At 44.4% G+C, this 27,654-nt stretch overlaps 1 protein-coding gene across 3 annotated transcripts in view; it reads right to left on the reverse strand.

Moving 5' to 3' along the window:
* NBAS (NBAS subunit of NRZ tethering complex) overlaps positions 1-27,654 on the reverse strand; it is a 291,645-nt gene that overhangs the window by 200,522 nt on the left and 63,469 nt on the right. For all 3 annotated transcript variants that reach the window (XM_036262542.1, XM_036262544.1, XM_036262543.1), the window contains 9 exons: positions 19,903-19,966; positions 18,447-18,640; positions 17,005-17,262; positions 15,515-15,640; positions 12,229-12,380; positions 11,231-11,368; positions 10,895-10,973; positions 6,530-6,634; positions 6,040-6,176 (listed from right to left, as the gene is read on the reverse strand). In XM_036262542.1, coding sequence (XP_036118435.1) covers positions 6,040-6,176; positions 6,530-6,634; positions 10,895-10,973; positions 11,231-11,368; positions 12,229-12,380; positions 15,515-15,640; positions 17,005-17,262; positions 18,447-18,640; positions 19,903-19,966 — 1,253 coding nt within the window. The remainder of the gene's footprint in view (positions 1-6,039; positions 6,177-6,529; positions 6,635-10,894; positions 10,974-11,230; positions 11,369-12,228; positions 12,381-15,514; positions 15,641-17,004; positions 17,263-18,446; positions 18,641-19,902; positions 19,967-27,654) is intronic.

Below are 27,654 nucleotides of genomic sequence, written 5' to 3' on the forward strand. Positions count from 1 at the left end.
TGTTTTTGCTCTAGAACAACAGCAGTTTCTGAATGTGGGTCCAGGCACATACTGACATCAGATCAGACTGACATTCTATGTAGTCTAAATAACTGGTGACTTAAATGTTTCTCTCAGCCACTTTTTATTTTCATCCTTAACAATATGTCACATGAATTATGGTGGAACTAAAGGTAGAGAATGATCAGAAGTCAACAAATAATTCATGTACTCACCAATTCAGACAAGAAAATGGAAACACCTACAACGTTTTCATGGCTCACACTAGTACAGTCAATCTGTATGTTACTGCGTGCTTTGCACGATCCAACTTTCAATCATCAAATAAGCTCGGTTTAAATGTTCACAAGCAAACAAAGTGCCAAGTTACTATAGTAACAGCTTTTCTAGGATGATAAAAAGAATAAGGTGTTCTGGATATTCTATTTCCACCAGCAGTTTTGCCAGTTACACTATAAAATATTTAAATATTGCAATATCTCAAAATACACTATATATAATTCAGTCTTTCCATGTTCACTCTGGAGATAATCCAGGAATATAAATATGAGTATCAATTTTCATTATCTAGTAAATATATGTGTCAAAGGATTTCCTGACTGACAGACATATAAACCATAGTTTATTTCCACATATTAAAAAGTAAATGAAATGACATCTAAAAATGCAGTGTTGTATCCTGGATTGAAAAATGAAACAGAAAAAGGATATCCCTAGAAAAACTGGTTAAACCCCCCAGAAATATGTAGTTTAGTGAATAGTATTGTACAGTCAGTTCTGCTACAATGTTTTGAAAATGCAAGGAGGTTCCAATCACTTGATACATTAGGGAACAATCTGAGCATGGCACAAATTTCGTGTTTCCTGGTGCACAATTTCATCACGCGAAACATTAAGTAAACACACAAATCTGCACTCCACTGGGCCACAGCATGTCAGATCCGTGTGCAGACACACGTCCCAAACACCTACCAGAGACCGCAGCTCCCGGAGGAGTCAGCGGCCACTCCCATCACAGTGGTATTACAACTCACCGACCGATGTCTAATCACCCTCTCCCTCCACTTCCCAGTAACACATGAGTTGCAACTCTTCCGACCCAGGTCCACAAGCAAAGTCTTTTTCAGGTCATATTCAAGGTAATGTACCATATGTCAGTACTTACATGTTTCTCACCATTTAACACGGGCAAAACTTTGGGACGATATCATTAGGTTCCTAACTTTGTTCCATGCACAAAGTTTTCGAATGCTGGGCCCTAACCCATTTTCCCCATCAGTCCTGTGGTTTTCGCAGAGTGCAGTGACTTTCAGGAATGCATGTGTCCCACTACATGCAGAACGGACTGTCCCAACAGTAATTACAGTGATACCTCGGTTCTCGAACGCCTCGGATTTCGACCAAATCGGTATTCGACCAGGAGATTCGAGAAACTTTTGTCTCGGAATCCGAACAAATATTTGGAACTCGAACTTCCGAGATGAGCCGAGTTGAGCCGAATGGCGTTCATTCGGCCCAGCGCGCCTTGCTTGCGCCCTCAGTGTGAGTGCAGAGAGAGAGTCACGCTTTGTGGAGAGAGTCACGCTTTGTGGAGAGAGTCACGCTTTACACTGAATTTAACCCTTAGACATACTGTACACTTTTATTTCTTGTTGAGACTTATGTTTTTCTACATATTATATACAAATTAGGCCAGTAAATAGGCGTTTTCTGGGGCTTGGAACGAATTAATCCAGTTTCCATTATTTCCTATTGGGTTTCATTGCTTCGGTTCTCGAACAATTTGGTTCTCGACCGTCCTCCTGGAACGAATTATGTTCGAGAACCGAGGTATCACTGTATTAGTTTTGACAAATGCGCTATGATTATGTAAGAAAGGGTATGCTAGACATGCAGTCTCTGAATCATCTGTGCAACTTCTCTGTAACTATAGAATTATTCCAATAAAAATATTAAAATAATAAGTACATGATGTATGTAAGTCTATGAGGCCATGGTCTTAGCATGAAATTCCACTTTGGTAACTGTCAACACTTAAGTAGCACTTACTTGGCACCATGCACTGTTCTCAGTGCTTTGTATACAACTACTCATTAACCGCTCCCACAACGCTGGGAACTAAGTGCTGCGCTCACCACCGTCTGACAGGTGAGAAGGCTGAGGACAGATGGGGCCTTACCGAAGACCATGCATCGAGGCACGTGGCTCTGGTCTCCGCCCTCACCCCCTGCTAGCCTCTTTCAACAGACAACTGCTTGAAACACAACCTCTGAGACAGGCCCTTTCAGCACTCTGGAGGTTTTACAGCAGGAAAAGAGGTGTAAATGAACAATCTAAATAATCCTTCTAAGATGCGCTATAACACCTGACACTAATATTATACTGAACATCAATTGTAATCAAAAATTTTAAAAAATTAAAAATAAATTGATAAAATGTGCTACAAACATCAAAATACTAAAGTAAAAAATGTATATATATATTGCTATTTTTTTTTACAAAAAACTTCTATTACCACAAATTGTGGAAGCTAATAAATATGATACAACAAAAATCTAAAGCAGCTACCTAGAATATAAACTGTAAATGTTTTATAGCAATGACAAACTAAGAGTGTAGCTAATAAAAAGATGTATCATCTATGACAGAAAATGTAATTTCAAGTTCTACAAAACTCAGTCACATTTCATCAGTGTCGATGATGACTTAAGAGTGACGAGCTACAACACAGAATTACACCTGCCATGGAGGTTTCCTGGCAACTGCAACCATAAAATTCTGTTGAATGAAAATTGGTAAATCAAATTTTGTTTAAATGCCAAGGCATGTACAGAACCATGAATTTTTTTGGCCATCTTCCAATCAACATACAAGTACTATGAATACGTTGAAGTATTACCAATACGAATTTGAAGAGTTTGCCTATTTCACAAACACTCTGGTGTGTGAGTGCAAGAGATGTTGCTTGACTTTTCTTCAATCGCTGGGTGAAAAACCTTTAACTTTGGCCTGCAATAGTCATCTGATTATTTTTTTATTTTTTTATAATAAAATAGTTATGATCTTCAAAAAGTAAATAAATAAATGCCAAGGCCTAAGTTCTGCCAATGGAATCTCAAAAGAGAGTAGTTAAAAGGTCAATTTGTTGGCATAACTTACTATGGCTTTCCAAAATATCCCACAGCTTGAACTAGGTTGGCTAATGTGAAGCCCCACCTAGCCAACTGGTCAGGCTCTCGTTCAAAGCAACCTGCTGAGTTCCTGCTTTGTACCAAGCACTCTTCCGGGCACTAAGGCTACATCAAGGAAAAAGACACAAAGTCCTGCCCCTGCAGAGTTCATGCTCATTCATTCATTTCTTCATTCATCCAACTCGTATTTACTGAGTGCCTACAATGTGCCAGGCACTATTCTAAGTGCAGAGGGTATGGAAAGAAACAAAATACACAAAAATCTCTGTCCTACGGGAACTGACATTTTAGAAAGGTAAACAGACAATGAACAGGATAAGTAAGTTAAAACTCAAACTAAAATAGATTTGTGATAAATGCTATGAAGAAATAAAGCTAAAAAGGAGGGTTTAAAGTCAGGGAAAATGTAAATAGGACGGCCAAGGATGACCAGGTACAGTGGAGAAGACACACAATATACCATACGTTAGGTATAAGTGATGAAGAAAACTGCACTCCCTTCAGGACACCCTTTAATCCCTTGTTTAGGAGGGCACAAGGCAGACCACACTTACCTGGTTAATATACATTTTCAGAGAACCCACTACACAAACACCACCCTAGGCCCTGGGGATCCTAAAATAAGGAAGAGATGGTCTCCGCCTGTAAGAGCCTGTTTTAGGTTCAAGCTGGGTGTTTGTTACAGAAGGGAACAAGAGGAAGAAAGGCAGATACAAAAGTGACTGACCATAATACCATGGAGAAAGTGGCATGTTACAAGAATGAACAGAGTTATGAGGATACAGGGAAAGGCGAAACTTACGGAAGACCTCATAAAAGAGGCTAGGCCTGAAACCTAATTGTGGTTGGCGATGCAGTCACACATCCTTTGGGAGACAGACCAAGAGTATACTCAGGGTGAAAGACTGTCTTGAGAAACAAAGATTAACACCCAAAAAGTCCATACTTTTTCAATGTGTTTAAAATGAATATAAGAAATCGGTCTTCCCAAAGTTTGTCTAACAACATATCCCAGAACAAAGATCCAAAATAACTATTTTCTGATTCCCCTTCACCGCAGTATGGTATACCTAAAGCATTTACCACAACTTAAACCAATTGATGGAGGCTTCCCACAGAAACCACAGGGCACTCAGAGGACGCAGCACTGTGCACTGTAAAACCATTGCACAAACCAATTCTGAAATTTCAAGTGAAAAATCAAGTGTTTACCTAAGCAATCATCAGATGACAATAACAATAAATGCATTCAAATCTGAGAAGATATTACCTTTACAAATACTTTAAGAAACAGTAGCCCTTTATATTAACAATTTACAGTAGAAAAATTTATTCCCATTCAGATTAGATCTATTTTGCAAAGAGGCAGAAATAAATTCATTATATTAGGAAATATTTATAAATACACATTTATAAATTATACTTACATATCACTATTCATATCTAAAACAAATGTTTTGAAAATAAAAAGGGCATTCCCAGCTTTTTCTTTTTGTTCACTTTTATCATAACAAAAACATACCTTTTTGGTACTCAAAGAGCAGTGCAAAATAAGGAGCTTATAACTTATACTTTCAGAGCCTACTGATTCTAAATAAATATAGGTTCAAACCCTGGCTGCACTTGCATGGAGTTTAACATATTAATAAGTCTGTAAATCTCAGCTCTCTGTAATAGTGGGATAATACCAAAAGTGTTTGGAGACCAGACATAAGTATGTGTCAAATACATAGTAATGACTCTATAAATGTTGGTCACGATCATCAACACCTAAGCCTAGAACTATGATACTGAGTTGAGTTGGCAGGGAAAGAATTAGGAAACTAAATGATCCCAATTCTAATAATGTTCCTTAAAATTGTAAACTGCTAATAGCTAGAAGGTTGTTAACAATGATTTCAGTCAGATCTGTCATAATCTCTTACAGGGTTTTACAGTTTAAGAACAGATTTCATATACATCAATTCACCTGTTACTAGAAACATGCAATACAAATAAGCAAGACTGTCAACTCAAATTCAGAAAGGATGCATCATGCAATTGATGACTGAGCCACACTTACTAGTGGGCTGGTTCACTGCAGGTGAACGGTCGCAGGTGCATCCTCTGGCCCTCCGCCTCTCTGTAGTCACTGGCAAGCAAGACGTGCTCCGTCCACCCCTCCCTCCCAGGTGCTGCCCAGGCCCGGGGCTGAGAGTCTGCCCATCTCTGAGCTGTGTGCACTGGGGCAAATACTTTCTCTGCTCTTCAGTCTCAGAAGAGATGGCTGGCCTCCAGAAGCCCCCTGGGTGGTACAACTGAGACTGATTGGATCCTGTGAGCTTCCAGTTTATGTCACATGTTGCAACACAAACAGCCTTGAGTTGAGATAAGAAACACTAGTCTAAGGGACAGTCAAGTGCTCCTCTGACTTTCTATTGGTCTTTGTGCCTCTGGGATTTCGGAGGGAGAAAGGCTTGTTGAGAGAAGCAGGATTCAGTCATGCCTCAGTCCCCGGGGCCCACTTTCTAATGTCGTCAGAGCTACACCTCAGTCTCTGAAAGGTATAACTAACTCGGACAGACAGTAATCCTCAAAACCTGTTCTTGCCCAGTGCACAGCAGTCAAATCAAGAGGACTGCAGAGACAGGAAAGTCCGTGTTCATTAAGCAAAGGTGGTCTTGTGTGTGCTAGATACACTCTGATTTCAGGATCATTTGAAAATAAGTTACAAAAACTTTATAATCAGGAAAAAAAAAGTTTAAATAGATGATATTAAAAGTAATTTTCAATTTAAGGGGTTCAGCATGAAACAAAGAACGGTTTTGGTTTAGAACGTAGGAAAAAGTCAGCTAACAATGTCACGTACCACGCCTCGGGCAGCAGGACAGAATACTGGTGCGGAGACGTGGTCTCGGGGACGCTGGAGAGCAGCGCCAGGCGGTGAGGCAGCAGGTGGGCTCCGTGGTAGGTGAAGAGAATCTCCAGGGCCTGCACGTTGCTCTCCTGCACAGAAAGCAAGGGCAAGGGTCCCACGTGAGCCTGAGGCAAGAGGGTGATTCTGTGCAACATTCAAAAACTTTTCCTTGACTTTTTATGGAATTCTGATGTGAAGTATTTTGAAATATTCCTGATTCTTCCTAGCTGTATCATGTTTCTCAATCTAAAACTATAAAAACAATTATTTTTATAAGTCAGAATGAAGAATAAAGTTTTTAAAAATATGATTCCATTCAGTATACATTTATTAATATTACAATAATGTAGTGGTATATGCATGCGATAACATTAACTGTATGGCTCAAAGATTTAGAAATTTTTAATAACCATAATTGTTTTATTTACAAAAAAGAAATTACCCGAGCATAATTTCTTGCTGAGAGAACAATATTCTGATTTCTGAACTTCTTAAAGAATTCAGCATCATATCTCTGTTCAGATGCATGAGATACTCCTAGGATTTGCTGAAAGGAAAGAGAGATTTTATGAAAAGCCTTTGAAATATCAATCACAAGAAAATATTAAAAACCTTTACAATTCTGCCTCCCTAAATAAATAAGGCCTGAATTAATTACAATATAACTGTTCACTGAAGTAGTACATCTGCAATCTTGCCTTTATCTTGAAAATGGCTAAGTTTGTAACTGCTGTTAAGTGTTTAATACGCAGAAGTAAATGGAATAGGCCGTAAAAATTAAATTACAGTAGGACAGCCAACACGCATCACCTGGAAAGAACAAGCAGACAACAGCCGTGCAGGGTGCTACAGGCACAGCTGCATGAGAACTGGAGCTTGGCTGCTGCTGAGTGATCTCTGCAAAGTGCAGAAGGAACCATTCACTCATTCAACACACATCTCCGGAGTGCCCACTACGTGCTGGGGCACCGTCACAGGCAGGTGACACAACGTGACCCTGCTCTCCGTGTGGCTTAAGATCTCGTAGGGAGGACAGACAAGCAGACAGGGCAGAGAGGGAACACTGGCTCCGGAGGGCAGGGAGGGCTCCCAGGAACAGCACCAAAGCAGAGCAGGAAGGACGAGCGGTCGGCCGGGCAACAGCAAGCACAGGCCTCCCCACGACGACACGCGGCTTTGGGCTCGTGTCTGCCATGCTCAGTGCTGGTCCCCAGGCACAGAGCATGCATGATAAATAACCAGTAAATGCTGTTGACTCTGCATCGATGCACTGAGATGGGAAGGAGGGAAGGGGGAGGATGTGGTGAGGTGAGGGCAGGTGGAGAGGAGGAAGTAAACATGTTGGGTTTGGACCCACAGCACGTCCAGCAGGAGCTCCCCAGAGGCAGGTGGGTACACAGGTAGGAACCCTGGAATCAGATGTGAGTTACACAAACGATGCAGAGTTCTTCACACAGAAGCGAGGATGCTTCCCAGGGAAAGTAAGCAGAACAAAGTGAAAGGAGACTGAGGAACACCACCCTTTAAAAGATGAGCAAGGAAAAGAGTCTGGATCTGCAAGGTAGATGGAGGCCCAGACAGAGAGGGGAGGGGAGAAAAGAATTTCCTGCGTCCTCCCCTCCTCTTTCCCCTGTTCGATACCCCCCACCCTCCACTGGCTCGTCCCATCAGCATGCAAACAGTGCTTCTTCCTCCTTCTGTTCAAATGACCACCCTTAACCCTTTCTCCTCCTCCGGCCACCACCACCTTCCCTGCTCCCCTTCACAGTCCAGCCTCTAGGGAGCGCTGCCCACAACCACTGTTCCACCCCCACGTCCACTCCTTCCCAAACTGACCGGGCGGCCTCTAGCAGAAACGCAATGTAAAGCTACTCCTTCCACAGCATAAGCACCTCTCCACGGATGGCCACCAACCCTCCTACCCCGCTCCTCCCTTCATTACGGCTCACTGTGTCAGGAGCGCCCCGTGCACTGGCCCCACGGGTCCGCACTGCCCTCACACAGCACCGATCCCCACACCGGCCCCTGACCGGAGCGCCCCGTGCACTGGCCCCACAGGTCCGCACTGCCCTCACAGCGCCGATCCCCACACCGGCCCCTGACCGGAGCGCCCCGTGCACTGGCCCCACAGGTCCGCACTGCCCACACAGCGCCGATCCCCACACCGGCCCCTGACCGGAGCGCCCCGTGCACTGGCCCCACAGGTCCGCACTGCCCACACAGCGCCGATCCCCACACCGGCCCCTGACCGGAGCGCCCCGTGCACTGGCCCCACAGGTCCGCACTGCCCACACAGCGCCGATCCCCACACCGGCCCCTGACCGGAGCGCCCCGTGCACTGGCCCCACGGGTCCGGCCCGCCCTCACAGCGCCGATCCCCACACTGGCCCCTGACCGGAGGCCCAGCCATGTGCTCCTGCTCCCTAACTGTTTAGACAAATGACTTGCCTTCTCTAAGCCTCGATCTTCACATCCATACAACTGCGAGGATAATAGTACCTAACTCTGGAAAGTGTTGGGAAATGATCTGGATCAAGTACAGGAGACGCTGGCTGACAAGCAGTAACTCCTCACAAACGTGCTGGTATTTTGTAGATAGTAGTCTTACCCAGTCATCGCCTCAACAAACATTTACCGAGCTCCCCAACACACCAGGTGGCAGTCTGAGCTCTGGGGACACTGCAGCAAACAAAAGCTCCACCTCTATGAAGCTTCCATTCTCGGATCCCCAAAGCCCCTAAATCTGTCCTCCTTTTTTTAAGGACTAGTTGAAATAGGATTCCTCTTTCTTCCTATGCAGTGTCATCTCAGACATCACCAGGAAAAATTTAATGTTCTTCTCCATTAGGCTCCCACATCAATGTTTCGTATCTTCATTATCATCAATTAATGCCTATATAGTAAAGGATTGTTCCTTTGTCATCTCTTGATCTCCAGCACTGGCTTAATATCTGGTAGATAGGAGGCACTTGAATAAAATTTAAATGAATCCATTTTTATCTCATTTACCACAGAATGAATAAAATAAGCCATGCCCTACGATTAAAGTGCAATGCCTCTATCTACAACTATCCACCTGTTAGCCATTATACCTATATATCCTCATTTCTAAGTTTCAACAGCCAAATTCAACTTCATTTACTTTTCAAAAGCTTAGCTAATTCCCTGAAAAAGTGAGCCCAACAAACACTTTAAATATCAGTTACCATGTAATAATAGATGTCCTTACTGCTGTCAAATAGAAATCAGCAATTCAATAACTAAAGAACAATGAAAGAAAATTAATCGGGTAGCCAAACACCGAACATTTCATGAAACTTTTCTTTGTGAGATATCTCATCATTGGTAAAACTAAAGCTAACAATAAAGAATGATAAACTATACCTATACTGGCTTCCGCAGTTCACAACATGCTTTTATATAGTACCTCAAATATCACAGATCCCAGACAAAAGTAAAATGATATGCTTTAAAAGTATGACCATCCAACATTCAAACCAGTTGTACCATAGAGAAACTATCAGGACGTTTTTGCGACCCGTTTGCCTGAAATGCTCTCCTCGTTGCTATGGTTTTTAAGAACCACAGAGACAGCCCTCCTTTGTCACTAGCATTCTGTCTGAACACACTTCCACTGTACTAGCAGGTGGGAACTGAATGCTTCAGGATTTGTCTGCAGGCATCAGAAGTACAAAATCCCTTTGTTATTCTGGGGACCGGCATCACCTCTTCAGGTGTGACACTTGGGGAGTGAGGACCACGTGCCAGTCCCCAGGGCCAGTGACAGTGTGCCCACAGAAAGGCGGCGTGACACAGGCTGAGGAAGCGACCTGTCCTTGAAGTCGAACTGCGAAGGTGAGAAAGTGTATGAAATCCTGGCAGCTGCAGCGGTGAGGGTCACGGGGGAAGCAGCCCCAGCCGTGTGTGTCCCTGGAATGCTTCTCACGCCTTCCACAACACCTGAATTGACCTTACAGCACACAGTGCTACTGAAATGCCACCACGGAGACGTCTGTGTTTGCACACCTGTGTTTTAACTTCAAGTGGCTACTTTTGGCCATAATGGGATCAAAGTTCAATCAATTCAGTTCAACCCACTAACAAATCATTAAAATAAAATGAATAAAAAATATTTATTGGGCCCTGGCTGGTGTTGTTCAGCATCTTTAGAGCATCAGCCCATATACCAAAGGGTCTCAGGGGGTTGGATTCCAAGTCAAGGGCACGTACATGGGCTGCAGGTTCGATCCCTGGCCCAGGTCAGGGTGCATGCAGGAGGCAACCAATCAATGTCTCTCTCTCACATCAACGTTTCTCGCTCTCTCTCTCTCTCTTTCTCTCTCTCTTTTTCTCTCTCCCACTACCTTCCTCCCTCCCTTCCACATTCTCTCTAAAAAAATTTAAAAATCAATGGAAAAAATATCCTTTGGTGAGAATTAACAACAACAAAATTTACATTAAGATTATTAAAACACAATAGACACTGAAATTTGGCACTGGAGATAGCTGTATTCCTTAACCTTAACATCCAAATGTGAAATCAAAGCAAATGCAAGACTGTAAACGTAGGACAGAGCAGCGCCGCAGCCAGAGCACCTCTGCTCCCGAGACTAACACAGCCACGCTGGCCTCTCACAACCCCTCATCTATACCAAAACCGGGGTACGAGAGAACCTGTTTCTGTACATCGTGAATCTTTCCCACCTACACAGCTCTAAAGACCAAGATTATCAGTTATTAGGCCAGACACAGCATTTATAGTGACAGACCAATGCCCATCATTGGTTTGATTCTCACTAGCCCTCACCTCGTAGGTTGCAAGCCGGTCTAAGTAGGTCAGTAACTTCAGTCTACAGCGACAAAGTTCCTTTTGTTCCAGGGTTAACCTGTTTTGAATGAACAGATTAGGCTGCTTATATTTACATAAAAGCACACTTCTCTAAGAGTTAAAATAAAATAAAAATGATCGATGTTCTATTAAGCCCCAAATTCACGGAAGAGTACACAGAAGCACCTGGGTAAATATTGCATGCACTTGATTTAAGTTGCTGAAATAATTGAGAGCAATCATCTCCAGTAAAGAGCACAGTCAGACGAGTAATCACTTAAAGAAAGCACCACCCGAACAGTCCCCGTGGCTTACTCGGAGAAGTGCACTAATCTCAGCAGCTCCCGCCGCCTCCTGCGCTCCTGCTCCCCGGTGCTCGGGGCGGGCTCGTCCTCGCGGGGAAACTCCTCGTAGGAGATGCCGTCGATGTCTACATCGCCAGGCAACGTGAATCTGTAAGACAGGAAACCCAACTCCATGCTGATTACTTTTTTTTTATTTCATGACATGAAAACCCACTACCCCCTACTGTGACTGATTTTATTATTCACGGGATTTCCACAGGAACCACCCATTATTTGAAAGAAAGCTATTGCTCTTGTGAGCAAAGTGACCACTGATTAATCCACAGGATGGGCAAAAGTCATCAGGTGATCAGCAGCCGGCGCAGTTAGAACTCGTTCAGCTCAGGAAAATGACAGCAGCGTGAGCCTGTGAAGGAGGGCGCCCCGGGGTTCACGTGCGAACCCTTCTATTTGGTCTCAAATGGTCTTGAATGTCAGTCTCATTTACATATTTATGTATCAGACATTCTATCACACTGAGATCCCACAAAAAGGTCCAAACTTCTGGTGAGCGACGACTCTCAGCAAATAACTTTATTTTAACTGACATTTGTAGGGTGCTTAGAAGTTTACGAGGTGCTTCCACCAGCTGCACTATGTGATCACTCCCGGTGATTCTGTGAAGCCGGCAGGGTGTCCCAGGAAAAGACAGTGAGGCTCGGACGTGCGCGGGGGCTCGTGTGCCCACAGGCACAGCAGGTCCTGCCTGGAGCCCGCCGCTAGGAAGTGGCCGCACTCGGTCAATGTGTGTAGCATGTGCCCTTTCCTTGGCATCCGGCCACCCTATGTGAACACACTCAACTGGAAGGACAGAAAGCCTTGACCTCGGAGCAGAAAGCACGGATCAAAGGCAACTGCTTCATTACAGAGTAACCTAAACCAAGGACAGCTTCCCTTTTCCAGTGTCTCAGCGTAGAGGCTGTCACAAAGTCCCCTATACTGCTGAACCCAAATCCTTCTGCAGCCAACCTGCCATCGTCCACGCCTCTCCCGATCGCCAGGAGAGCCTCCAGGTCTGTGCCTTTCAGTCCGTACTGAAGCAGCTCTTTGGCAGCGTCCACAGTTTCAGGAACTCGCTCCAAACACTCGTGCAGAACCCAGGACCGCTTCTTTATTTTACTCTGGATACAAAGAAGACAAAACACGGAGGCGTCCAGCAACCCGTGTCATCCGTTAGCACCTGACAGCTCCTTCTAGAATCACAAAGCTATACCTCAGGAGTACAGGTGGCTGCTTGAGAAGGCCACGGGAAAAAGCTCACTCCCATTCCTGTGGTGATTAGAGCTGGAGGCAGCCCATGTGGTGCCAACTGCTGTCTTTCTAGTTCTGACTAAACATAAAGCTAAGTACTCATTTTTAAAGATAGAAAAAAATCTTTTCAGATGTTTATAGTTGCTCTTTAGTTTTCATTAGAGTTATATAACAGAGTAGAAAATAAAGAAGAAAGGCAAGATTAGATGTAACCAGCATGATTAACTTTGAAGCAAACTAGTGAGGCACAGTTTTGACCATGAGCTGCATCAGAAAGCACGGGTGATAATTTAATCAGAAAGTCATACGCTGTTCTTTGGAAAGACCGAGGGCCTAGTCCTCGCTCGGAGTGCTTCCTCTGCCTCCATGCAAAACCCGACTTCACACAAGACTCACTGGGGTTACAAATTTGAAATTTGACTCATACCCTATATTCTTTTACACATTCTACCATAGCAGTTCTTTCCTCAAATGTCTCGCAGCTCACGTCCCCTCTTCCAGGTCTATGGCCAGCGCACCTGTCTCTGTGACCAACACAGAACACCTGGGACGCCTCGCCCTTAGCAGGCTCCCCCCACCCCGCTCCTTCCACCTCGCTCATCCTCTGCACCACCTTCCTCCGTACTCCACGGTCAAACTCCACCACCGCCCCCCATTCTCCAAAAGATAAAAGCCTAGGTCACCACAAGCTTTCAACACCCTCCCGAACCCAAACCAGTGTGTCTTCTGAATCACATTTCACAATTTTCCCTCTTGTGGACCGTTACACCCAGCAGACTGGTTTACTTACAGAGTTCGTTGATTCATTCAAAAACTATTGATTGCCAGGCATTGAACTGGACTCAAGGACACAGCAATGAATAAGACAGACTTGGTTGCTGGCCTCATGAGTCATGCTCATTTTTTTCTAATTTGCTCATACCATGTGTCTCACTAAAAATGTCTTCCTCTCTTCCAACTCTAGAAGGCCTACTCTGAATCCTTTCAAATCCCTGCACATACCACCGGGTCTATAATGACTGTTCCCTCACTGGTTCTTTATATCTTAGGAATGAGGCTTGTCTTCTCAGTAAGATCAGAAGCTCCCTAAATGCAACTCCCATATATAAGCAGCCTCTCTGCCCCTTCACCACCCCTAGTGTAGTGCTTTACTCTTCACTGCCTATTTATTTGGCTAAATTAAGTATTTCCCCCAATTAAAAAAAAAAAATGTACTTGCTTTGCCTCTCCTTCAAGGACCAAAGCTTGCCTTTACTGTGTTCCAGAAAGGGCCATGAAATGGTGTACATGAACTCACAAGCTTCCTGTCCCACGTCACAAAAGAAGAAAGGAAGAGTACACAGCCTTGGTGTTCCAAAATTCTCAAGAAAACACAAGCAACTTCCTTTGTTTAATTATCTCTCTGCTCTCTCATGGCCCATGTCTTACTTGTATTAATACTTTATCTTCCTGTTTGGTTGAAGCATTCACTTCCTACATACAACTTTTGCCAATTATGTTTTCCTTTATTTTTAATTACCCGTGTACATAAATCTTTAGGAAAAACAATTATGAAATTTTACCAACATTTCTTAGAATCTTCCTAAAAGCAAGTGTTATTTTCCTTTCTAAATGTCAGATGAGAAGTCACACTCTTTTAAAAGCATGACTGAAGCCCAACAACTTCCTCACGAAGGAGCCAAGGGTACAGTATACAGGCCACGTAACAACTGTGGCAGCAGTTGGCAAGAGGGGTCCATTGTAGGATTTAAACGCATAGTAGGTATTAGCCAAGCTCACTGTGTCAGCTACCTGTCTGCTGCCTCTCATCTTCAAACTTCCTCTTCCCAGCCAGCTTTGGGACAGCCAGCGTTGCCCCTCTGCAGCTGACACACTGAGCCTTGTCAACAGAGGGCGATGGAGAGCCACTGCAGTGGGAAGCTCTGGGCTTCTGGTCCTGGGGTGCTCTACTCCTTCTTCGGGCAAGTAGGGGACATCCAGGGGCGTTTACTGACCTCTTCGGCCTGCTCTGCACAGCCTCTCACTGAATTTCACGTGTGCGCCCTGGGCGGTGAAGGGGGCCCTCCCAGACGAAGCCTGCCCATTTCAGTGGGAGTCTTTTCTTTTCAGTCCCGGCCATGGTCCTTATCTACCAACCATGAGCTGAAAAAAATGCCTGGGGAGGGTTTCCTCCTTCCGGTCTCTAGGGCTTTCCAACCTCCACTCACTGATGTACCCTGGCAACAGGCGCCCAGCCAGCCTGCCCACCCATCCCACCTTTCTCTGCCTGCCAACTGTGGCGTTATGGACCAACCTGGCAAGTAAGGCCAACCTCAGCAACTAAGCACCAACCTCGACAAGAAAGACCACCCTGGCCCTTAACATCCTGGAGGGTTTCTTTTCCGTCCAATGTGCTACAACAACTCCTGGACCGAGGGGGTTTGAGTCCCAGCCAGGGGAGGAGGCCTCCCTTCCGAGTCTGCTTCCTCCCGGAGGTGTTCTTTCAGCCTCAGGGTCGAAGGAATTCCTTGGTGTTCTCTTTACCCCTTTACAGTTAACCTGTTGTTACTAGAAAATAATTCTCCAGATAGAACTTTCACTGTTCTAATCACTGTGGTGTCTGGCTCCTGGCGGGGCCCTGACTCATGCAGAGTAAAACATATTTCATCCGCTATAGAAAAATCAACAATAGCCCTGGCCGGTTTGGCTCAGCGGTTAGAGAGTCGGCCTGCGGTCCAGAGAGACCCGGGTTCGGTTCCCGCTAAGGGCACTACCTTGGTTGCAGTTTGTCCCCGGCCCTGGTTGGGTCATGCAGGTGGCGGCCACTCGATGTGTCCCTTTCACGTCGATGTTTCTCTCTCTCCCTCCCACTCTATCTGAATAAAAAATGGAAAAATATCCTCAGGTGAGGATTGAAAAAAAAAAAAGAAAATCAACAATAGAAAGTACTCTAATGTGAAGCCCTATAACCAGAAGGTATTCCACACATTTGAATTTCAGCATGTTACCAAATGTCTGAACATACCAGATAGTTCTGGATTGAAGCAACGTTGACCACCGACTTCCTCCACTGCCTCTGGTACACGAGATCCGTATCCAGGCCATAGGTCTGAGCCAGAGACAAGGCCTCCTCGTACTCTTCATTCTCGATCTGTGGACGAGGAAAGGGACACAGGAACGTTACTTTACCGAGCTGTCCCCAGGTCACTGTGATGACGTGAGGGGCAGATGAATACCCCTCACATGTGCAGCACGCCACCCATTCCCAACTATTCTCGTGGGCACGGTGGCACTAGAGGCTCACACACACTGTGAGGGGCAGACAGACCCAGTACTGGTCTTCACACTTAATTAGAAGGCTGAGGGACAAAAGGTGAAATGCCCACATGCACAGAGTGAAATGATGCAAAGCCAGGATGGGCGGTGCCAATGGCCTCGCGTGTGGCAGAGTCCGCCCAGGATGCTGCAGGGACAGCACAGCTAACAGGAGTCCTCGGGCTGCCCCCACCTGCCTCTAAGCAAAGCCTGACGGGACAGCAGGTGGGCAGGTCTTCCCCGCCGACTGGCACAGAGGAGACCACTGCACAGCAGCACAGACAAGGCCACGGGAAAGGCAGCAGGCGGAGCCAAAGCGGACACACAAAGGGAACTCATCTTCATCACTTTTTATTCTGAGTGCTCAGGCATAAAGACCAGCTCTACTTTCAAAAGCTGGATAACACTGATATTTCAAACATGTCAATAATATAACAATTTTTTCTTTAAGTTCTTTCCTTTATTAAAAAAGTACAGTCAGACCTCGGTTCTCGAACGTCTCCCATCTGGAAAAACTCGGTTCTTGACCAAGATGTTCATTAAAAAAAAGTCTCAGTCTTTGAACAAAACTTCAGTTCGTGACCTGACAACCCTTTCGCGCTGACACATCAGCATGACAAACAGCTTCTCTCAGGCACAGGCGAGAACGCGAGTCAGTTCACAGCTACACCTGACACTGTAAACATCTCAGGAAATTGTGCTGTATTGCTGAGTTTTGTTGTTGTTGTTGTTCTTTTGCTTTAGTTGCTGGTGAAATGGATGATTAGCAAAATTTTAAAACATAAACAGGCCATCAAGAGTGCGATGTTGCTAAGGTTCTGGAAGAAACGACGGTCACAGGCAGCTGGGGAGGAAGGAAGACTGCGGCTGGCAGGAGACAGGGAAGCGGTCGGCCAGGGGCAGCCAGCAAGCAGTCACAGGCCGGCCTCCTGGAAGACCCTGGAATGAGTGCTGAGAGTGATTCGTCTGAGGCTAATCACTGTGGGCCCATGAACTTAAGGAAGCAAGTGTTTGTTTATAGATTAAGCAGTACCTTAGACATGTACTGTATGGAAGAAAGGTTAAAAGCGGGAGTCACCTGGGGTCTGGAACAAGCTAATTCAATCTATATTACTTCTAATGGGAAAGGAAGGAACGAGGTCGCCCGTGGCTCTCCCGGGAAAGCCGGTGCCCAGAGCCGGCCAGCAAGGCTGCTCTCACCTTCCTGTGGTAAAGCTCCTCGGGCGTGGTGGAGCGCAAGCTCACGAGGCGGTAGTGCTTGGTGATGGCCCGCGGGCGTTTCCGTGGTGGCGCGAACCGCTCCATCTCTGTCACCAGGTACAGGCCCTGCTTGATGTACCCGAAGTAGCGGGCCTTGGCAGATACTTCCTGATCGGAATCCGAATCCTCTTCTCCTTCCTCTTCCTCTCCACCCCTCATCTCCAAACGAGAGCGTTTGGGGGCAAGTTTGATCTCACACTAAATGGGAAAAGGTGTTAACAGTGAGGAACCAAAGACAAGTTTTAGAATTAATGAGAAAAATCATTTTCATTCTACGCTGGTTTGATCACATCACCATGTGATTAAAACTGAAAATGGAATTCAAAGGGACCCAACCACAGACGTGAGATACGTCAGATACATTCCTGGCTCCTCATCCCCAAAACTAACGTCTGTTTTAATAATGTCATTAATATGATCGTGTAAATATATGCCTGGTAATTATTCCAGGGAAATGAAGGAGTTGGGAGTGTTAATTTGTTCATTTGTGATATTTTTATACCAGCTGTGGAAAAGTAAGTTGATGATTTGTTTCATTTGTTTAGAAAAGGAACATGAACGTATTTATTTCCTCGACTGAGAATGGGCCCCTGCCCTCCCCTTTTTAAAAGTGTCCAATAGTTTGACAAAGTTCTGAGTCCGGGCGTCTGACTGTTAAAGATGACTTTCATCCTAGACTTTAGAGTTGGCTTAGAAGTTAGGCCTTAATTCTCTCTCAATAACATCTTTAAACTCTGTAACAAACTTTTAGATAAAAAATACTTGTCCAGCCCTGGCCAGTTTGGCTCAGCGGTTGGAGTGTCGGCCTGTGGACCAGAGTCCCGGGTTCAGTTCCCACTAGGGGCGTGTACCAAAAAAGAAAAGAAAAACACTTGTCCATCTACATTGAAGTAAGAGCTATTGAAAAACGTTACCCTTCAAAGACTTAAAATAAGAATTTTAAATAACCAAAACATAACTTTAACTTAGTAGCCTCTGTTTTCCAGTCTTTTGTCATGATAAACAAGCTTTTCTTTCTAAAAGGATAAAAAATGTTCAGTTGTCATATTCATAAAAACAGGTTAAAGACTATATTTCTTAGGTAGCAATACTTTTTACATTTTAAAATGACTAATCTAGAAAAAAATCTATCATGTCAGTGAAGAAAAAATAGTTATAGACATCAAAATGACTACAGGTTTTCGTCATTCTTTTACAATGCAAATGTTTAATTGACTAAACAATAGATCTTTTTTATACTGCACTCAATCTGTGATTCCAACCACAGACTTTTGTTCTTAAAGCCGACAACAGATAATGGGTTAACCAATTTAAACCAACAGATCTTTAGCATTTTGGGGAAACACGTTTACTTTCAGACACGCTGAGAGGGACAGCCTTACCTCCAAACTTAAAAATCCCCCATCGTGGGCAGCAGTGACTTGAGGTGACGGTTCAAACCATTCACAGGATTTTCCCAGCAAATTCTTCAAAGTTTTCACAGAGGAAACAGTCAGAGCACCAGAACAGCGAGCCAAAATCACAGCACTGTCTGCCCACCAGTTCACGTCGATCAGGGGGTAAAAGGATGCTTTATCTAAGGGGAAAGTAAATCAGCACAAATGTAGCTGTCAGTGTGGTTTAAATACAACACAGTTAGTCCAATGATCAATTTATGAACCATATTTGGGCCCTAAAGATATGTTAAATCATGAGAACAGAAAACTGCAAGTCATCACTTTAATTTTTACAAAATGGTAATTTATTTAATAAGCATCTGAGTATCAAGAATTTGCCGATCAAAATTCAAAATTACAGGGATGCAGACTTAAATATATTAAAGTCTTTCCTCTAAAAAAAATGAAGACTACAGAGATACACTTCATCATTTTTAACATAATAAATTGAAAGGTAGGTGTATACAAAGTGTTCACATAAAGGGGATCAAGATACCATGCCAACCCATTATATGCCACTTTGACATAAAAAATAAACTGAAGTGTGGGGATGAGGGGTTGGTAGATGGAGGATTTGTAACCTTGTGATATGCATTCTCGCAACCTGGCCAGCCTAGGATCAAAGTGTGTGTGTGTGTGTGTGTGTGTGTGTGGACAGACAGGTTCAACTGATAAACAGGAAGACCACCTTGCATGCATTGCATGCTTCTTTTGCATGTGAATAAGATAAGGTTTGCATGACTTTGGCTGGAACACCACCTCAAGTGGACAAATGTGTTGTAGGACTCAAGAATGTCTGGGTTTGTTACTTTTTGGTTTTAAATTCTCTTTCCGCCATAAAAAGGGAGCAACAAAGCTAAGCTGTATGGTTTGCACAGATACCATCTTAAGGATATAATTTACATAAATCCACTTGTAACCTGGGGAACCAATCTGCAAATGAATGGGACTGTGTCCAAAGATCTGAAGCATTTGCTCCCTTGCAAAGCTCCCTCTCACTCCAAGCGGCGTGTGCTTGTAGTTCTTTGCGTTGTACCGATCCCGGCAGGCCGAGAGACGGCAATGAAGGAATTCAAGAAACTCAGTGTTCTTTTCCTTTGTCTTGTCACTTACCTAAAATACACTGTTCCTTTGCTAAGATGCTGTACAAGCCCCATTTCCAACCAACCCTTGGAGCCTCAGCTGCAGGAGCTCCCATGTATTAGCCCCACTTCTAGTGTTTTTCTCTGTCACTCTGTCTTTTGTCCACCTCATTTACAGGGCCCCAGCCAGAGAACCCTAGAGAGTGAAAAGAAAAAGATTTCTTCCCCTCCCCTACATATATTATGTCAACTAAAGACCACCTGTATTATACAATAAGAGTCTCTTAAAGTTTTTAAATATCGTATTTCATTCAACTCACCTTTGATTTTTTTCCTCTTCTCCACAGAGAGTCTCCAGTCAGGATTAAGGTCATCATACCCTGGCTAAATGTGAAAAACATACGCATGACTTGAGTCAACAATGTAAGGAAATCAGAACATCTTCAAGAACATGCATTCCTTCGATCCCTGAGTCACACCTCGTTGAAATCTACGCCTCCCTATGATCTTGGCAAACAGCTGTTCTTACACTTACCATGTGCGTGCACAGGTATTGGGGCTCGATCTGATGAAAACAGTGTGTATGAAATAAGTCAGCAAGTATACAACTGACACCAATGGAAGCAAGATGCACCAGCAAATGCTGCTGCGCACACTCACACACACTCGCCCTGACACACGGGGAGAAGAGCTGTGCTACGAGAACACACACCGGCCTGGATACAGTCCTACCGCTGCCAGTTGTAACCGAGCAACCCCTCCAGCCCTGGCTTCTACAGCCCGAGACTGGACTGACGACCTCCATGTCATTTCCAGTTCCTTCCAGGACTAAAACTTTACTAAGTGAAAGATGTAAGCATGCAGTCTCTAAACTGGATCCGCTCGCATTCTAATCTCATGGCAACATAATGTCTTGCCCACCTTTGTGGCTACAACGACACACCATGATCTCTGAGATACCATGACCAGTTGTGAGTGCACCGCGGTCAGACACCCTTGAGGCTCACTGTGCATCACTTAATCTTCAGAATTGCAACAGGATAGACAAAGACCCAAAAACATCATTTGGGCATTTATCTGAAATCTTAAGCCTAAAAATAAGTGATGCTATATCTAAGTCAAATGTGCTTTTCGCCTAACATGACACAATTAGCATACACGTGCTATTACCAATGTATCAGCGGCTAAGCCTGCAGAGTACTAAAATTGCTATTTCTTTCCATTGCCTGAAAGAACTTCCTCCCCTCTACCACTATCATAAGTCACTCAGAGTAGTCCTGAGAACAGAAGATGTAATTCTTTAAACATTATCTGGGATAAAAGTTACCATCACAGGCTACGTTTATACACTAAGGGAAGAACCAGATTGTCCTGGTTGACTTAATCTTGAAAAAGAAAATTAAGTTTCAAAGAACGAGAACACAATAAGGTACACGTTATCGAAAACAATCAATGGAACGAAAATCTCACTTGATCACTGGTAAGGAAGGTCACAGCTCTCAGTGCCCGAGTCTCCCCTGCATGCTCCCATCACGCCAGCACACCACCATTTATTCTGTGCCCACCTGTGTGTCTCCCCATGTACATTCGGGAGTATTTAAGGGGAATACGAAGTAACACTGTAAAACTTTAAGCCCAGCGAACAACAACAACTATGATTCAGCCTTGGGTAAATTTAAGGATATACACATCACCACAAAATATCGCCAAAAAGTCTTCAGAAAATGTTTTAAAGAAATCATCTCATTGGTGTAAGTACTTTGAGAATTCAACGTGGCCTTGTCTCCATCAAGCCCACGAGAAAGAGCACCATGAACAAACAGCAATGGTCCGCTAGAGCCAGTCTCCAGACACTTTGGGACTCAACAGCTCCGTGCAGACTGCTAAAACAATGGGCGTCTCCTGCAAATTCCATTTTAAAGATGAAGAGAAGATCTGTTCTTCTGTACCCAGAACTCTGTTAGAGCCAACCTTGGATTCCCAGATCCATGGCGAGTCCACCTGTCATAGTAGCTAACAGCTGATCATCTAAATCACCGAGCCCTAATTGGAATGCCATGCTACAGAAAAAACAGCTGACAGTACCACTCTCCCTACACCCTCTCCAAGCTGTGCTTTCTTCTGCTATTTAGTCAGTGACTCCTGCATACCAGCACTGAGAGGGGAGAAAAGGTCAGACACTACAGACCCCACACTCAAGCAGGTAGAGGGCTAAGAAACAAATATAAATGACTGTGACCCAAGCCCAGCTAAATAACTGCCTGAGAGATGTACAGATAAAAGTGTCAGGGCTCTTCAAAGGATAAAGAGCTCATGTGGGCACGAGAACGACGAAGGGGATACAGGAGGCACAAAGGAAGCCTTATGCCGAAATATTTCTATGTCCGATTAAGGTTTGGATACGGAGAATGAGTGACCAGTCACCCCAGTCAGAGACCACAACGCGAACAAAATTACGCAGGAAAAGACTCGATTTATTTAGGGAAAAGGTAGATCAATTTAACTAAAGTACAGGACATCAGATTCTAATTATCTGCCCTTTTGTTCGGGGGTTTTAGGAGGGGGAGTAGGTTAATGGCGTCACTTTTTATTGAGGTGAAATTCAAATAACATAAAATTAACCATTTTAAAATGAACAACCCAGTGGTATTTAGTACATTCACCGTGTACTGTCACCTCTATCTAGTTCCAAAATAGTTCCATCATTCCAGAGTGAAGCTGCTGACCCACTCAGCAGTTCCTTCCCATTTGCCATTCCCCCAGCCCAGCAACCACCAATCTGTTCTGTGCCTCCATGGATCGACCTACTCCAGATATTTCACATGAATGGGTTCACATCAGATGTGACCTTTGTGTCTGGCTTCTTGAACTTAGCAAAATGTTCTCAAGGTTCATCCAAGTTGCAGCATGCGTCAGTACTTCGCCCTTTTCATGGCTGTGTAATACTGTTGTGGGTGGTGCCCTGATGTGTTTATCCATCCTCCACTAATGAACACCTGGGTTGTTTGTCCTGTGGCTGTTGTAAACAATGCCGCTATAACATGTACACAGGCGTACCTGTTTGTGTACCTGTTTTTAATTCTTTGGGGTATATACCGATGTCTTTCTGCTTTAGCAGAACGTAACACATTCATTCTAGATATCGCAACAAAATGCTTAACCTCACACTACATAGAGTTTTGAAAATATTTGTATAGTATGTTTCAGAAAGAAGCCCAAACCAAACTCCAAACTTAAATCTGCTTCAGGCAGAGATGTTGGGCCAGACGGGCCACCTGACAGCACAACCCTGACCCTTTCAAAGCTGACTTTCCCGCTGCTCCCCTTAAACTGTTCAAACTGGCCCAAAATGACCACCTTCAATTCCAGAGAACCGTGGCCTGGCCACGCTTTAGACGTGGGAGACATACTCTGCAGGCCGGTGCTCTGAGGGCGGACCGCCACACTCCCAAGGCCCCCAAGGGCAAAGCAGGGGAGCTCTCTCCTGACACCATGTGGACACATTGAGAAACAACCTCCATGCCGCCCGTTTGTATGACAGGCCACCACACGTCTGCAAACAGCCTCCGGTGCGCTCACTGCAGAGTGTCGTGGAGGCCTGGAGAAAGGTGTCCTAAGAAACAGCTATAGATTTTGTATGGAAAAGCTATTATGGCTAAGCCAGAATTTTCTTCACCTTTAGGAATTTTATCAGATTTTTTTTAATGACTAGACGCTAAATATAGTGAAGCCCCTGCCTCCGACAACATAAAAACCACCTTTCAAAAGTGTATTCATTCCACAAACATTTATCAGCATGTGACGTGCCAAGCCCTCCCCACGCTGGACCCCGCAGGAGAAGTGTGTATTCGGAGCCTGCTGCCAAGGAGCTCACGGTCTGGGGAGGCTGTGGAAACAGCTGAGGGTTACGTCACGCGGATGGTCATCTTCTCACTCATCCTTCACTGACGTCCCCAAATCAGTCCTTACCTACTATGTGCCACAGAGAAAATAAAATGGAAAAGGTAAGCTTCCTGTCTACTACATCTAAAGAGGAACAAATAGGCAAGTAATCAAACTCCAGAGAAAAATTAAGGCCAGACATGAGATGTAAATATGTAAACATAACATATGGGAAATGTTTGAAGTGGTAATCACTTTAGCGAGTTACTATATTCCAGACGTGAACAGAACTTAGCCCTTGCAGATTTCCAGCCAGATGGATTTTCATACTGACAATGAAAGCCAACGTATTTAATCAACTCAAAACTGGAGAGAAATAAATCAGAATGGGCACTTGCACAACACTCTTTCATCATTTGATTTTACAGAGAAAATAATCCCACAAAGCACCTGAGAAAATCTAATACAGTAGCAAATTGCATAGAGAAAGCCCCAGATGAGCTGACTTCAGAACTCGGTAGACGAAGTCAAGGCTGCACAGGGCAATGGCACGTTAGTTTCTTCTCGGCAACGTTTCGGCTACAATGATAAGCTCTACTATATGCTGGGCTACCACAGCTTCTATTTCAAACTGCCACGTGGCTTGCTCATTCCTTTCCCAGAGCAGCGTAAAGGGAAGCCGAGCCCTGTCCTGCCTGGGTGACCCAACGTCACTTTACTGCGAGATGGGCGAGAGGACAGCGGCGTGGGCTCTCTCGGTGTTTCGGCCTGCGATGCCTACCCAGGCTCGCACTACAGCGCCACATCTCCAGCGTCTCTACACAGGGAAGTGCACAGCCCCAGGCGGAGTCACTCCTGTCCGGGGCAGGGGTCACCCGCGTCCTCCACTGACGCCCTGGCGAGTGCCTGACTGCCCAGATGAGAGTCCGTGTTTCTCCACGGAGGCTCCGAGAGCAGATACTCTGAAAAAAGGCTGCACCTGTGAAATCACAAGGCCGGGGTCAAAACGAAATCTTGCTTCTAACACTAACGTTTAGTGATCTAACTTAACTGCTTTCAGCACTATTCCTACCTATTAAAAGGAGGATAAACCCATTTTTCACTGGATAGGGTTTCTATGAAGCGAATGAAATAGATAAAATTGCTCTAAGGACAGCCAGGCCTCACTGTACAAACACTATTTATTCCCAACCGTTCTTCCCACCGACACCATCAACTGGATTTATGCGCCTTTCCTCTGAGCTTAAGTCCTTTCATAATATTAACTTGTTATTTTATTGATTTGTTTATCATTTCCTTTGCAAGACTCTGAACATCTTAAGGGCAAGGACTGTGACTTATTGCATTTTCTACTCTAGCATTTGGTAGAGATTCAAAAAAGAGTTGAACTTTATTTTTATGAATATAGTAGCTACCTAGTCTTTCTAGTACTATTACATAGAGCCTCATAGCACGGAATCTAGCATGCTGGATTCAAGTGACTCCCTTCCTACAGTAAAGCCCAACCTCACCTGCCCAGTCCAGTGTGGGGAAGTCCCAGGACACGGTGGAAGACCCACGTAAAGTGTGGTTGTTCAAACTCCTTTCGCTGGACAAAGATTTACCATCCTCATCATGTCCCCCCACAGCATATACTGTAGACATTTATTAAAAAGCTAAGGGTTCAGCAATGACAGCCTATCTCAATTATTTATTCAATTCTTTATTCTAGAACTAGCTCAAGAATTCAACATATCTGAGAAGGGGTGAAGAAATCTCCTACATTCACTGAAGAACAGGATGTGTCTGTTCTTTAATACATCATCAAATAGCCCTGGCCGGACTGGCTCAGCGGTTGGAGTCTCGGCCTGCGGACGAGAGAGTCCCAGGTTCTGTTCCCATTAGGGACACGTACCAAAAAAAGAGAGAGAGAGAGTGCCCTGGCCAGTTTGGCTCAGCGGTTAGAGCGTCGGCCTGCGGTACAGAGAGACCCGGGTTCGGTTCCCGCTAAGGGCACGTACCTCGGTTGCAGTTTGTCCCCGGCCCTGGTTGGTCGTGCGGGTGGCAACCACTCGATGTGTCCCTTCACATCGATGTTTCTCTCTCTCTCTCTTCCTCTCTCTCCTTCCCTCTCTGTCTGAACAAAAAAATGCAAAAATGTCCTCGGGTGAGGATAAAAAAATAAAAAAAAAGAGAGAGAGAGATAAAGGATCATCAAATAAATTCTAATAAATAGGGGTCTTTTTTCCACCTTTTTGAAAAATATTTGTTTTCCAACATGCTCATGGAAGGAGCATGGACCTCAGAGTCTGAGAGACATGAAATCCTATCTGAGCTCCACTGCCTATCTGTTGAAGAACCTGGGACAGTGTTCAGTAGGTAACAATCAGACTGTTCAGGGTCACTGGATCAGAGCCACAGGTACAACAGAAAAGTCAGGCCACAGCAATCCTGACGAAGTGTCCTTCCCAACTCGCACCAGGACAACACTAGTGCCACACGTCTAGCCTGACCGCGCCTCGTCCCATCATGCACCGGTGTAGCATTTCCGAATTCACTTCCTGTCCTGTCCCATTCCTTTTCTGACGACCTAGTCCAACTACTGAGACATTTATAGTTATTCGTTCTAGGTTTCAAGATTTTTTTAACAATTTTTAAATTCCCTTAATAGAATCATTATTAAATTCTAATTAGTGATTACTATTAATACATTCAAGAGTAATAGATTATACTGGCATTAATTGGCAACTAAGACCAAAAAAGAAATGGTCTAACCAGTTAAAAAGATATGTGTAAGTCAATAAGGTCTCCGACAAAAGCAATTTATCTTTATCTTTACAGACACACAAAAGAGGCTATCCAGAATTTCAGCAAACAAAAAAGTATAGTAATGGATTGTGCTCATGGAATAGCCCTTATGCACACGCATGACATTCTAGGATAGTCACAAAATAAAATGTTAAGTGTGCTTTCTATTAGGTGAATGAAAATAATTTAAGAAAACAGGAAGTTAGGGGAGGGGGAAATGCCTTTCATATTAAAATTTTTCACCATATAAGGAAAAAAATCTGCCCAAATGTAAAATTTCCCACATACAATCGATCAGGATCTTCCCAAATGACAAAGCTGACCACTGTGCAGCGTGTGAACACGAGCACCTGGCGAGCCTCGCTAACCGTGCTAAGGAAGAAGTCCTGGGAGCTGACCGATCGTTCCACTGCGCGAGGGAAGACACAGTCGAACCCGCTGTGATTGCAGAGAGACTGTCCCTGGTGTTCAGCTGCCGAGATGGAGACCGAGAAGCACCTCCTCTACGGAACAAATGCAGCCCCCGTGAGAGAGAGGGCGGTGGGCACGCAGAGACCAAATTAAACTCTAGGTGGGGGATACGCAGAAAAACACTCTTCTGAAGCCTGTGTTAAACAGACTGAAGAAATAAATGACTAAAATGAATACATTTAGCCCTGGCCGGTTTGGCTCAGCGGTTAGAGCGTCGGCCCGTAGACCAGAGAGTCCCAGGTTCGGGTTCCGCTAAGGGCACGTACCTCGGTTGCGGTCTGTCCCCGGCCCCGGTTGGGTTGTGTGGGTGGTGGTCACTCAATGTGTCCCTTTCACGTTGATGTTTCTCTCCCTCTCTTCCTCCCTCTATCCCTCCAGCTCTATCTGAAGATAAATGCAAAAGTGTCCTCGGGTGAGGATTTAAAAAAAAAAATGAATACATTTAAGTCTGTGGAAAGAGAGAAAATATAGATCCACTTTCTAACTTCCTCTACTATTCTGGAAATAAAGTTCTGTTAGCTTATTAAGAATTCTTTTAATAGTGCAATTTCAGTGATGAAATAAAATGTACACGAATTCTGAGGAAGGACATACTGCATTCACATCCCTCAGGGAAAATGCTCCAGCTCAGAATCACAAAACCATCCACCAATGCTGTGACGGGACATGTCTATGGAAAAGGGGGAATGGGGATGAGAACAAAGGGAAATTAATATTTAAAGTGCTGAAATCCAAAATCATCATCAGAAAAGTAAAAGATTTATAATACAGTTGTATGTAATTGAGAAGATTTTTCTTTAAATTTTCACTGGATTGCAATATATGGCATTTTATGAGCTCACCTCACTTGCCCATCATGATTTTAAACTATAACTGATGTTCTTAAAACCTGTCATTGCAAGACATTAAAAAGTTGTCACTTCTTACACCAG

Source organism: Molossus molossus, unplaced genomic scaffold (genome assembly GCF_014108415.1).
Source record: "Molossus molossus isolate mMolMol1 unplaced genomic scaffold, mMolMol1.p scaffold_m16_p_15, whole genome shotgun sequence".
NCBI lineage: Eukaryota > Metazoa > Chordata > Mammalia > Chiroptera > Molossidae > Molossus > Molossus molossus.